The sequence below is a fragment of the Oryctolagus cuniculus genome, chromosome 15 (genome assembly GCF_051225735.1).
Source record: "Oryctolagus cuniculus isolate XC-2025 breed Fujian yellow rabbit chromosome 15, ASM5122573v1, whole genome shotgun sequence".
Taxonomy (NCBI): Eukaryota; Metazoa; Chordata; class Mammalia; order Lagomorpha; family Leporidae; genus Oryctolagus; species Oryctolagus cuniculus.
This window is the reverse complement of record NC_142881.1, coordinates 40,933,974-40,947,883: the sequence shown is the minus strand read 5'-3', so window position 1 is coordinate 40,947,883 and position 13,910 is coordinate 40,933,974. Positions and strand designations below refer to the sequence as shown.

Sequence of the window (13,910 nt, the reverse complement as noted above, 5' to 3'; positions counted from 1 at the left end):
CTAGATAGGGCCCTCACTCTCTGCATTTCTCCCACTGAATAAAAAGCTTAAACACACACACACACACACACAAACACACAACACCTAGCTCAAACTGACCTAAGCAAAAATGGGAATGTAGTGGCTGATATAATTTAATAGTCCAGGATTAGTGGTGGTTTTAGATAAATTTTAAGGGACAGGTGGGTCTCCAAATACACAAGAGACAATTACTGGATGTCAAGTGATGCTAAGCAGCCGAAAACCAAATGCCTATTAACATATTTGAAACTGTGTCCTGTGTCCCCTGAATCTTCTAAGCATAGCATTGTCTTTCACTCTGTCCCCATAATAGACTTTCTGGTCTCCTCCCCAACATGTTCAGTATAAAGCATCTCCAAATTGTCTTTATTCTTTGCTGATAGTTTGTGCTCAGAGTTTAACTTAACATCCAAAGTAAGTTTTTAAGATTCTGGTAGAATGACTCCCCCCCTTTTTGGTATGAATTATACATCTATTAAAGTAGCCAAAATCAAAACATCCACCTGTTACCTATTCTCACATGTAGGTTTTTCCACACATACCATTCTATAGCATGTCTTTCACATCTTGTTCCTGAGCAGTTAGGTGGCTTTTTTTTTTTTTTTTTTTTTTTTTTTTTGACAGGCAGAGTGGACAATGAGAGAGAGAGACAGAGAGAAAGGTCTTCCTTTTGTCGTTGGTTCACCCTCCAATGCTGCCGCGGCTGGTGCAATGCGCTGATCCAAAGCCAGGAGCCAGGTGCTTTTCCTGGTCTCCCATGCGGGTGCAGGGCCCAAGGACTTGGGCCATCCTCCACTGCACTCCCGGGCCACAGCAGAGAGCTGGCCTGGAAGAGGGGCAACCGGGACAGAATCCGGCACCCCGACCGGGACTAGAACCCGGTGTGCCGGCGCCGCAAGGTGGAGGACTAGCCTATTGAGCCACGGCGCCGGCCAGTTAGTTGGCTTTTTAAAAATGTTTTGTCACTTGGTTGCACTCAGCATTTTAATTAGGGTGACCCATATTGCTTTATAAAATTTAGGAAAAATTCACTTGTAGGATATGAAAACCCAACTTAAAATGGGCTTTAAAACCGTAACAAAAGTAAATTACATTTTTAAGCAAAGCTTGACCTAAGCAGTGTGACCAAGATGCAGGTCTCACCATTTCAAAGGTACTTACCTACGTCTGCTGCATTATGAGAAAGCTCTTACCTTGTGATCCTGCGATGGCTGTCACATACTTTCTTGATCCTATCCAGTATAAAAGAGCATGTCTCCCACAACTATATAGGAAGTCCAAGTTTGCAGTCCAGTAGAACCCTCTTAAGGGTAACATGCCGGTTTTTAAACCATCATAGTCTGGAGAAGGAAGATATCAATGCTGTTGAATTCTGAGCCACATAATTCGCTCAGAAAGCCAGGAATGGGCAAAAGGAACTGACTTCCTTAGAAGCATATGTACTGCAATGAACAGAGGTGAAGATGCCAAGAAAACTGATACTGGATACCAGCAGCCTAAAACACCAAGTGTATGTAAATTCGCATCAATGTGTTTTTTGCTCCCTCCACACATTTCTGTCTCAAGTAAAACATTTCAAACAAGAACTGAAGTCATTCTCAACACTGAAGACACTGGTAAACTTTGCATTGGGACGTTAGCTAAGGTGTCCCCCCTTGGCTGGGTCCTCTTCACTTCTTTCTACCACGTGGCAAAGAGGGCAGAGGGTAGGATGCAGTAGGGGGTCAAGAGAAACTACATTATAGCAACTGCTACCATCTGGGATTCAGACAACTCCAGAAAACAGAGCTAAGATTATATACACACACGTATATGAGGGCTCTTTAAAAACTTCATGTATAACATGTATTAGAAACTAAGTTTTTGCATGAAAATGAACTTTTAATTCCATTTGCCCATGGACTTTAAGTTTTTTTTTTAAAGATTTTATTTATTTGAGAGGTAGAGTTACAGTGAGAGGGAGAGACAGAGAGAAAGGTCTTCCTTCCATTGGTTCACTCCCCAAATGGCTGCAATGGCCAGAGCTGTGCTGATGGGAAGCCAGGAGCCAGGTAATTCTTCCTAGTTTCCTATGCGGGTGCAGGGGCCCAAGCACTGGCCATCTTCTACTGCTTTCCCAGCCCATAGCAGAGAGCTGGATTGGAAGAGGAGCAGTTGGGACTCGAACCAGTGCCCATATGGGATGCCGGCACTGCAGGCGGAGGATTAACCTACTGCGCCATGGTGCTGGCCCCCTTTTGAAGTTTTCCTATATATATATATTCTTTGAAGGCAAAGGCCTACTCTGAGGCCAGCTTTGTGGTATAGCAGGTAAAGCTGCTGCCTGTGACGCTGGCATCCCATATTGGTGCTGGTTCATGTCCCAGTGGCTCTACTTCCAAATCAGTTCCCTGCTAATGGCCTGGGAAAAGCAGAGAATCAGGGCCCATGTGGGAGACCTGAATGAAGCTCGTGGCTTTGGCCTGTATCAGCTCTGACTACAGCAGCCATCTAGGGAGTGAGCCAGCAGATGGAAGACCAACCACTCTCTGTCTTACCCTCTCTGTAACTCTGACTTTCAAATAAATAAGTCTTTTAAAAAGTATATCCTCCTAGATAAACTCATTCTGTCGAGCCTCAGAAAACTCTATGATGCCAAGCCTGAGTTCTTTTCTATTAAACAAATAAAAAACTAGGCCTAGGCAAGGGAGCATGCTTGCCCTTCAGAGCAATTTCACCCTTGAAGAAAACAAGTGCCTCTTCTCCAAATCACAAAGGCACTCCAGCAAATTATCTCTTTCAGTTGTGAAGGTTTCTCCACACCCTGCAAAAGCCGAGAAAAGCCCTTTCAGCAAATAATAAACCAGCTGGCAGGAAAACTGGCTTCAGAGTAATGGAACTCTTCGAAGTATTTTCTCCCATCTCTGGGTGCAGAACTATTCTTAACCGTTGATCATATGCTATCAGCCAGAGTTTCAAAGACAATGTGAGCAGTCACTATTCCTGCTTATTGTGAACTCTGGATTAAGTTCAAGATTCAAGTTATCTCAATTCAAGAAGAACCTTATATATCTGCAGAACTTCAAATCTGGGAGGACCCTCAGAGAATGCCTGCTCCAACCAACTTTATTGATAGAAAACCTGGGGCCAGCACCGTGGCACAGTAGGTTAATCCTCCTCCTGCGGTGCCAGCATCCCATATGGGCACCAGTTTGAGTCCTGGCTGCTTCTCTTCTGATCAAGCTCTCTACTATGACCTGGGAAAGCAGTAGAAGATGGCCCAAGGCATTGGGCCCCTGCACCAGCATGGGAGACCTGGAAGAAGCACCTGGCTCCTGGCTTCGGATTTGCACAGCTCCGGCCATTTGAGGAGTGAACCAATGGATGGAAGACCTTTCTCTGTTTCTCCCTCCCATTGTCTGTAACTCTACCTCTCAAATAAATAAATAAAATCTTTAAAAAAAAAAAAAAAGGAAAATCTTAACTCTTAAAAAAAAAAACACTTGGGGCCCAGACTGGAGACATAACTTACTCAGATTTCACAGCTAATTCGTTGACTCATATCCTGTCCTGGTTCCTGGCTCAGTAGCACAATTCTGCATTTGGAAGAATTTGTACTGGTGATAAAATTCATTACATCAGGTTAAACTTTAATTGACAATTGGTCTGCACATGATGTGACCATGCCTACATGATACAAACCACAAAAAAGGTAGGCCCAGGATAATTTTTTAATGAAATATGTTTATTGTTGAGATTAAAGAATATGACAAAAATCAAACAAAGTGTGGCACACTTTTGTATAACTGGTGAGTTATAAGAAATAAGAATCCATTTGGCCTTTACAATTATAACAGTCTCCTTTGAGTAGGTCAAGAACAGGTAACATGATAAGCCTAACATGAAGGCCATGAGAAGTTCACCTCTCAAATCCTATCTTGGATCAAAGTGACAGACCTGAGGAAACACAATTAGAGGACCCTAAATGACTATATTGTAAATTGTGTTTATACAAGGATTATTTATTGGTTTTCAACTTTTTAGATCAGTAATTATGATTATAGAACAAAACATAGACATTCACAACCTTGATAATATATGAGTTGGCAAAGAGGAGAAATACAAAACAAAGGAAGTTGTCTTCATCCAATTTGTAGTGGTAAAACATAACCCCTGAGACTGGATAATTTATAAAAAGTCAAAATATATTTCTCATGGTTCCAAGGCTAGAAAGTCCAAAATCAAGGTATGGCAGGTTTGGTGTCTGGAGGGTGTCTGGTTTCTGCTTCCAAGATGGTGACTGACCACTGCATCTTCTGGAGGGGAGGACCCCTGGTCCTCCATAGCAGAAGAGCACAAGAGGTGGGGGGCACCCACTCCTGCAATCTTTTTATGAGGGCATTAATCCATGTACAACCTAAACACTGCCCATTAGGCCCTGCCTGTGACACTGTTGTGTTGAGAATTGAGCTTTGAACACATGAAGCTCATGTGAGGGGGTCAAAAACATTCAACCACTGCAGAAGGGTAGACAGAGTATCTTATCTTACAAAAAAGAGAAGCCAAGATATACAGAAAACATTTGATGAAATAATTAAGTTTCAGGGTTGGCGTGTTGGTGCAATGGGTTAAGCCACTGCCTGTGATGCCAGCATCCTGTATATGCACCCAAGTCCCAGCCATGACACTTCCAATATCTAGCTTCCTGCTAAAGGACCTGGGAAAGCAGCAGAACATGGCCCAAGTGAATAGGCCCTTGCACCCACATGGAGGACCCAGATGAAGCTCCTGGCTCCTGGCTTCAGCCTATCCCACTCCCAGCCATTGGGGCCATTTGGGGAGTGAACCAGCAAATGCAGGATCTCTCCCTCTGTCTCTCCTCTTTCTGTAGCTCGGCCTTTCAAATAAATTAATCAATCTTAAAAAAAACTGTGTCAAAGTTTCAAGCAAGTTGTGAATTATGAAACTAATTGATGAGGTAAGTAAAAATTGAGTCAAACTAGAAAGGAACTGGGATGAGAGTTCTACAAATTCAATAGATAAATTCTAACGCAACATAGCAGGAAATCAATAAAGTCTATATTACAAAGATTAAAAATAGCATTATAAGCACACCACAGTCACTGTCACAGGTTATGATAAACCGTCCTGTCACACACACCTGATTTTTCTTCCTCTTTCCCCTCCCTACAGAACAACATAGTAAGTCTCTTTTTAAGGGCTACACCTTCTCTTAACGCTCTGCTCAAATATCTTCCTATTCCCTCCCCCCTTGTCTTCCAGGACTAGCCTCCCTGTTGCTCTGCACTTCTCTTCTTAGCCAAGGTTTGGTGGATCATTGACATGTGGTTTCTTTTCTTTAGCGTCCTCTTTTCTGAGATAAAATCATGCCACACCCCATCCCAACCACAACTACCTCCTTCTTCTGGCAGTTTCTTATTTACTGAGATAAATTTGTTCATTAACATTTTGTTGTAATTCCCATTAAATAAAAAAAAAACAGTATCTAATGAGAGACATGCACAGAAATGCCAAATATATGCCCTTAACTCCTCTGAACTGAGTTCTTCTATGAGTGATGAATTAAAATTCTCAATACCTCCTTTCATGATGTTACCTAAAAATAAATAATAAGCTGAGATATTTTGGGACAGCCATACATCATGGGAGCACATTGATAACCTCTGAAAAGAAAACATGGTGATGCCAGCTGGATGGAACACTGAAGACACTAATCAGTAATATTCTGTCTTGGCTCAAGTCACATATTGAATTCCTGTGGTTAACTCCATACAGTGTATTACACGCATATCTGGGCTGCTCCAAGAACAGCGCATGTATTAAGCTTAAAATTCTTTATAGTGGGTCCCAGCAGCATGGGCAGTGGGAACAGCAGCAGCAGACAAGCAGCCCAGGCCTGTGGGCACCTGGCACTGTGCCCTTTCTGCAGCCCAAGAGAACGGTCAACTCAGCTGAAGGAATGGTGAGGGAAGAGCCCAAGAGGCAATGGGCAAGGTTGTCAGCTACACCAGCTCCTGCAAAGAGGGGAATGAAGCCCAAAAAGGCCGCAGGAGAAGGGAAGCCACCAGACAAAAAAGTGCTTTAAACAGAAGAGAAAAGAAGAGCTACAGGAAAACAGGCCAAAGAGGCTCACCAAGAGTCTGAAGACTTGCTTGCAGAACACAGACACTGTAGACCATCAGACTCCAACTTCTGATGAAGCAGAAGAGAAAGAAGCCAAGTCTGAGTACCATGCGTGCATGTTCTCAGTGTCCCTGGCTCCCTTCTTGTACAACCCAAAGGAATATTTTTATCAACTGTTTTGTAAATGCAAGTAAGTAGCTCTGGAAACGTTTTAAAGAAGGGAATCCCACCTCATCCTGTTTTTGTTTTTTTGTAAATGATATTTTAGGAGGTGAAATCATTTGCTGATTGTTCCCTTTTTTTGGTACAACCAGAAAACAGTAAGATATTGAATTACGGGAGGCGTTGACTGTCTCATTCTGTAGATGGTGGTGGGGAGACTTTCTAGATCCCACAGTACAGAGCATCCTAAATGAAAATTTAAAGTCGATTTAATGACTTTTAATATGCTTTCAATATTTTAATATGCCTTCAATATTTTGCACTTACAATGTCAATATTTTCAGTTCTTCTACTCCCATGTTATTGTTTTGTAGAATAACAATTCTACTACAGAAACGTCCTCCTTAATTGTTGCCTGTCAGAGTTGTGTGTACTCTGTACATACTTTGGTCTTGGTAGTCATTTTTCCTAATGCTTTTGTTAATGTGCCATGGAAGATTGAATATTTGAGGATGTAGTATATATTTATTAAATTGTGAGTTGGCAGGGCTTATGTGATTGTGAACCAACATTTAAAGATATTGGTAACTGATATCCTCCTAAAGAAGATTTGATTCCAAACTGGAAGCTTGGAAGTCACTGGAATAACTTTAAAAAGGACTACATGGCTTTTTGCATTTTCAGTATGGACATTAAAAATTGTGTACAATGGGGCCAGCATTATGGCACACTGGGTTAAGCTGTTGTTTGTGATGCTGGCATCCTGTATCGGAACATCAGTTGGAGTTTCAGATACTCCACTGCTGACCAGCTTCCTACTAATGTGCCTGGGAAAGCAGCAGAAGATAGCCTAAGTATTTGGGCCCTGACACCCACATGGGGGACCCAGATGGAGTTCCTGGAACCTGGCTTCATCATGGCCCAGTTCTGACTTTGTCACCACTTGGGAAGTGAACCAGCGACAGAAGATCTATCTACCACTCTGTCTTATAATAGATAATAAATAAACCATTTTAAAAAAGAATTAGAATGTCTGTGTTGTAATTCTCAACCCAACCAATATAATCTCAATTGTGAAAAAACTTTACAAAACTCCTATTAATAGGCATTTTAATTATTCCCTTTTGTAAATGAGTAAATTGGAATTTGGAATTAAGATCAAGGTCACATTCTTAGTAAGATGTGGAAAAAGTATTCAAATCCTGGATGCCTCGTTCTAGAAGCTAGCACTTAGTCACTATGTAATATTTTCTAAATAATGTTAAAATTAGAGATGAAAGATTTGGAAAAATAGAACCAATTCTTCATAGAGACTATAGCAAGGAAAGAAGGAAGGGAGGGGGGGTGTCTGGGGAGAAAGATGGAAACAGAGAAGAGAGCAGGATGGAGGAAGGAAGCAAAGAGAAGGAAGGAAAGGAACCTTGGCCTTTTCCTGATCTTTGTCTCTTCGTGATTCTGGGCCTTGCCTACTTCCTAAGTCACTTTTCTCTTGGTAAAACAAGGAACAAAGTCATTCACTTCTCTCTCTTATCCTCACACTCAGTCACAGACCCACCTACGCATAATCAAATTCATCAAGTTGCTTAGTTCAACAGAATCTTTCATTTTAACAGGATTCACTCTCCTCTGAATAAATTATAACTAGCATCCTCACAATTTCATAGTAGGTACACATCTTAAATTAAATTCAATCACTATTTATCATAACTTGTATATAGAATAGAAGGAGGATGTTTTAGGTTTCCAGACATGGGGTCTACTCTCATATATCATATGGTTTAAGCATTTACAAAAATTTGGGTTCTTATGTATATTTAAGATTCAATGTCTCATATTTCAATTTAATCCTTTATCATGACATCAAATCAATTAGCACATTGGTAGGGTTAACAACAGGAAACAAAAATGCAACCAAGAATGGAAATCTGGTTCCTCAGAGGGAAGCGGACTCCAAGAAATATTTTTAACCTTACATTTTATAAATGGCTATTTTAGTCAAGCCAATCAAAATCATCATTTACATTAACTTTGATACTCTACATAGAAAACTGACAAAAACAATCAAAATCCTTAAACCTGCAACACAGCATCTTTATCTCAGTATTTGTACCTGCAAGAGAAAGATGATAAATGTGGGATGGGTAACAAGCAGGGTGTGGGGTGGGGACGTTGGAAGTGGAGGAAACAACCCATGTTTCTTCTAAGGCCAGCCTGTACTAGTGAATTACAATTGGAAGCACCAATGGGGGGGTGGTGTTCTGACTAATTCCAGCAGATGGCAGTGCTGCATAACATGTCTCTGTGCATAGGTGTCTGCCAGTTTCTGGTGGTCACACAAAGAGGGTGCTCCACAGCCCTTGCCCCCACCCCCACCTCTTGCCCACCATGACCTTGCTCTGGCCCCAACTGCAAAAGCAAGCTGTCCAGGAATGAATGAGAATTTTTCATCTTTGCTCAGGTAGGGGCCTCCAGCTCTTTCATCACTAGTTGTGTCAAAGGTCACAAAAAACAAACACCTTTATGAGAAAATTTTTGAAAGATTGCATTTAAAATATCAATTTTAATGCATTTTAAAATATTTGTTTATTTTAAAGGCAGAGCTACAGAGAGAGGGAGAGATAGGGAGATTTCATCTGCTGGTTCACTCCCCAAATGGCCACAACAGCCATGCCGAAGACAGGAAATCTATCTGGGTCTCCCATGTGGGTGGCCGGGGCCCAGGTACTGGATCTGAGATGGAGCAGCAAGCACTTGAACCTGTACTCCAATATGGGATGCTGGTGTCATGAGCAGAACTGCAGTTTGACCTGCTACACTGTAATACCAGCCCCAATTTTAATGCCCTTTTAATGTCAATTCAAACCTCAAGATCAAATGGTTCTTATTAAATTTTAGACCAATCTTGGATTTCATACCCCTCAGGGACCTCTGACTCTTAAACAATGAAGAAAAATAGTGAAATAACCTCAAAAGCACTTTTCCCTTATTTGACACAGCCATAAGTCTGATGAGGAGGCTGGGGAGAGGAGGAAACTTTAACCTGTAATTTCAATACTCCAATCTCATAGCTAGAAAGGGCCCCATCAGCTTTGTAACGGTGTGGCTCATTAACAGGTGATGCAATACTAACCACTCATACCCTCTGCCAATGTGAACAAATTATTTTTGCTGAGTTTAGTCATTCCTTGGCAGCTGGAGGACATGTGCTGTGAGCATGTTCATATATTTCAGATCTCTTCATGGAGGGGGAAACATTGGTACATAATGGTATATGCTGAGGAATGGGTACATCAACTTTGTTTTGCTGTTCTTTCTACTTTTGCATATGTTTGAGAGTTCATAACAAAATGCTTTGTTTTAATGTCAGTCTTTTAGCACTATCTGATATCTTCCCATATCTCCTATCAAATACTTTTCTGTACAATGGAATAAAATCCTAGTTATCTGTTACCGGTAGCTATTATGACAATAAGGATAAAATCCATTATTTGATAGAATTGAAAAATTTTAAAACATTCCAGCTTTTAAGTGTAAGAGAAACTCCCATGAACTCACACTGTTTCATCACAATAAACAGTTTCAGAGTTAAACCTATTTGGACCAGGAAGGTGGGTGCCAAATAGACACTGGCAATGATTCAGGCACTTCAGAAAGAACTGAACTCTTGACCAAGAAAGCATGACTTTGGTAATATGGAAGGTGGAACTCACTGCTAGAACAAAGTATACTCCCCTGTCTCCCACTCTTCACCCACCCAGACGCTCACAAAGAGAAGCATTAGTCAACCAACATCAAATTAAACAACTTAGCCTGGAAGTAGTGGTCAAACCTCTTTGGAAGTTCCGATCAAAAATCTTCTCTCCTACAGTTACTGGAAAATTGCAATATAATTTAGGGGATTATATCTGCCCAGTTGAAGGCCTATTTCTAAACCATCTCTTAAACCCATACAAGAAGACCAGAGTAGGCAAAAAGGGAAGGACACAGGCTTCAGCTTTAGACTGGTGTCTAGTTCTATTCAATTTCATTTCACGCACTAGAGTGCAGCACCTACTAGGCTATGGGTCCTAGTGCCTCGGCTTCTACATCTACAGATTGGTGATAACATAGATTATTATGAGGAGTAAATGAAACAATGCATAGAAATTGCCTAGCACAGTATTGAGAGTATTCTGTGAAGGGTTTCGATTACTTACCATATTTTAAAATGCAACTTAACTACATCTTAGCATGTTCCAGACACCATCCAATTCAAACTCCTTTTGCAAGGAAAAAATGTTTCTCCAAACACATGACCATAAACTCACTTTATTTTGCTTTTTAAATAAGAAAGTATTAGCATAAATAGCCGATCTATTTGTGAAATTACAATCTGAACAAAGGCCCCAATGGTACAATGTATTTATAAAAGATAATTTCTTCTGCTGTTCCACTCCATCAATTCCAAAGTAGAGTTTGTAGTGGTATAAAGAAATATTTAAGATGTAGAAACATCCTGCTATACTTCTGTTTTAATTTTACAAAATATATCATTATCATTAATTCCTCATTTGAAACAAACAGAATAGGCACATGAAACAGTACAATTTTATGTAGATGCCAAAAATGGTAGACTTGAAGATCAACATTTTCCTTACTGATTTTCTAAAAATGCTGCTCCAAGAGAGAAAGTAAAATGCAAATCAGTGCATGTGTACGAACTATTCCAAACATTTTTATACAAATACTTAAAATTTCTGATCACTATGTTAATTTTTCAGTTATAATACTTTAGAGAAGTTATACTGCAGAACCTCATAAACAAAATCGCATTGTGATTATTCCTATTAAAAAATGTGTAGGAATATAAAGGGACTTCAAAAAGCTGTGCAAGAATGGGAATAAAAGATAATGTGAATTTTCCATGAACTCTTTGAAGTATCCTCAAATTTTTATAGCTATTCATATTTCAAAAAATTCTTGAGCATGAAGATTTAAGAAATAACATTTGGGTAAAGTGCTGTTTCAACAAGTGTACCTTCATTTTAACATTGACATCTTACATATATTTTCCAAATTTTTAAAAGAATTACAAATGACAAAATAAATGGATTCAAAATGAAATTCTCAGACTAAGGAGATAACAGAAAATATTCAAATTTCTCTTTGGAAAACAACTATGAAACATTACCCTTTTCTCCCATCATTTGGATTTTATTCCAAAAACAATGTTTTAAACGTGTGATTTTGTGAAATAATCCAATGCTAGGCAAGGACTCTTGCTAAGCAAGCTCAGTCTACCTAGGACCTTCCTCATTGATTTTTTTTCTTCCAGTACACCTGACAGGGCACTTGTGAGGTCTCATGGGAGACAGTGGATTAAAAGGCTTTCAAGGTCAAAATATTTTCTTGAAGTTTGGATTTTAAATTCTTGAATAATTAAAATTCTTTTAATTGCATAATTTTACCTATTTATGGGTATGACATGATTTAGGAGTAAAGTTTACAATTCTGTATATTTCAAACAATTAAAGACAAGTGAGGGAACTTGGCCTTTCCTTTCTCTCTCCATGCCCTCTCTCTTCAATCTGAAGACTATCCCAACCCATACAAAAGTGAAGTATATGGTAAGGAATAAACTATTATAATCCAATGAGTTAAGTTCTAATTATTAACTCTAAGGAATGAAGGTTGACAGACATTGGAACAAGAATTAACACGGGGGCAAAGGAAAATCATTGGAAAATCATCAGGATAATGTTTTTCAGGTAAAATCTTTCAAATCCTCTTTTGGATAATGATGACCCTAATTATCTAAACTGCAAAGAAAACTCTCTCAGAGACCTGCTGATTCAGGAATTCAATTCCTGCCCAGTTGGAATGTTGTCAACATTTTTCTGTTCCTAATAGGAATGTGTCTGTAGTTTAAATAAGAACTTTTTTTTTTCTTGAAGGAAAAACAAGTGGGGGTGGGGGAGTTTTTATGTTGTTAACATTTCAAGCAAGACTGATGGGTTGCCCTTGCAACGTGGTGTGGGTGTTCTACTAAATTTGGAGTCAGCAATACATGTGATAGTAATGGAGGTGAGTCCCTGGGTACAGTCTTAGGAAAAGCGCTTTCCCTTTCTAGAGAACAAGTTCAAATAGAAGATCTTACCAGCCAGGCTTTCAGATCCATTCCATGAGTCTTTGGGTTCTCAAAGAGATATCTACCCATTGACAGGGATGAGGACTGGCTGAAGACTAAGTAAGACTGAGGAGAAGCCAGTCTCTTTATATTAATCATTGCATTGCCTTTGGAAGAATATCAAGTATTCTTTAACTCTCTATTAAAAACCCGAATGAGGACCTCCACCATGAAAAAGTGTGCATCTTCACTCTCCATACCACACTCAAACTGACCCCGCTTTTCCAAGTAGCACAAGGTAAGTGAACCTACAGGTCAGTGTTTCCATTTGCCATCTCACTGAGGAGGGAAGAGGGAGATGTGGAGGCTTTGGAATGACAAGGCTGCAACCCAGTGTTATCTGCTTTGGTTATGCCTTGAAATTACCTCAAATTACAGCTAATTATGTCACTGTCCTCATCTCCATCCACATTGAATTGGAGTACAAATGCCATATAAGGAAACCCCAGGCTAGTCTAGCTTAGTATTTTTGATATCTTCCCTTATAAATATTTCAACAAAACAACAATAATAATTTCCTTGGAAGGAAATACTTCTGCCAAAATAAAATGCTTCAGAAACATGAATCATCTGATGGCCCCAACTCTCTCAACCCTGAAGATTCCCAGGCTCAAGGCCATTGGTCATATGGGGCTGTAACCAGGCACTGTTGTAGCCACAGATTCTCCATCTCTCTGATCTAATTCTCTTGCTACAGAATAAGCCACCGTTCCATTGGTCCATAGCTGCAGCTTGGGATCAGATTCTTTGGCAAGGAACCGCAGTGGGGTTTCTTTCATTCTCTTTACGAGTCTAGCAAAGCCAAGCAATACAGAACTAAATATCATTGAAAATCCACATAGAAGAAACGCTGCAGTGTAGCTGCCAGTCGTATCTACCAGCCAGCCTGGAACAAGCAAAAACAAAATCACATTGCTGAGTTGGAAATTCAATCACTGTACTTCCCCATTCTCAAATCTAATAATCTGTAAGGATAGCAACAGTGGATTGCTAACCCCACCATCATAATTTTGGGGCAAAAAACAAATTTCTTAAATATCCTGTGAAGCAACTGAAAAACACATTCTATTTTTAAAGGGAAACTTAAAATGAATTGGTTGTTATGTAAAGTGCATGGAATAATGACACATACTTAGTAATCACACAATAAATACAGTCATTTTTAATCCCATGAAATCCTATGGAAGAGAAAAAATTTCAAAATTTTACTGCAGTCCTTATAATTTTAATATCATTCCAATTAATAAAATTGAGATAATTTATCTAGAATGTTAGGCAAATTAACAATTATATAATTATATAAAATGCTAATATTCCCAGAACCCGTAAGTTATCCTGAATAGTATAACATGTTTTATAGCAGTATCCAAATTTTCAATTGAATCCAGCCACTGTACTCCATCCACTTTGAAAATCAGAACTTTGGGCCATCTCAGAA

At 39.6% G+C, this 13,910-nt stretch overlaps 1 protein-coding gene across 5 annotated transcripts in view; it reads right to left on the bottom strand.

The window, feature by feature from the left end:
* Positions 1–10,598: 10,598 nt before the first annotated feature.
* Positions 10,599–13,910, bottom strand: part of SLC16A12 (solute carrier family 16 member 12) — a 147,822-nt gene continuing 144,510 nt past the window's right edge. For all 5 annotated transcript variants that reach the window (XM_089314794.1, XM_089314792.1, XM_089314791.1 and 2 more), the window contains one exon: positions 10,599–13,358. In XM_089314794.1, coding sequence (XP_089170920.1) covers positions 13,096–13,358 — 263 coding nt within the window. In that variant the 3' untranslated portion in view covers positions 10,599–13,095. The remainder of the gene's footprint in view (positions 13,359–13,910) is intronic.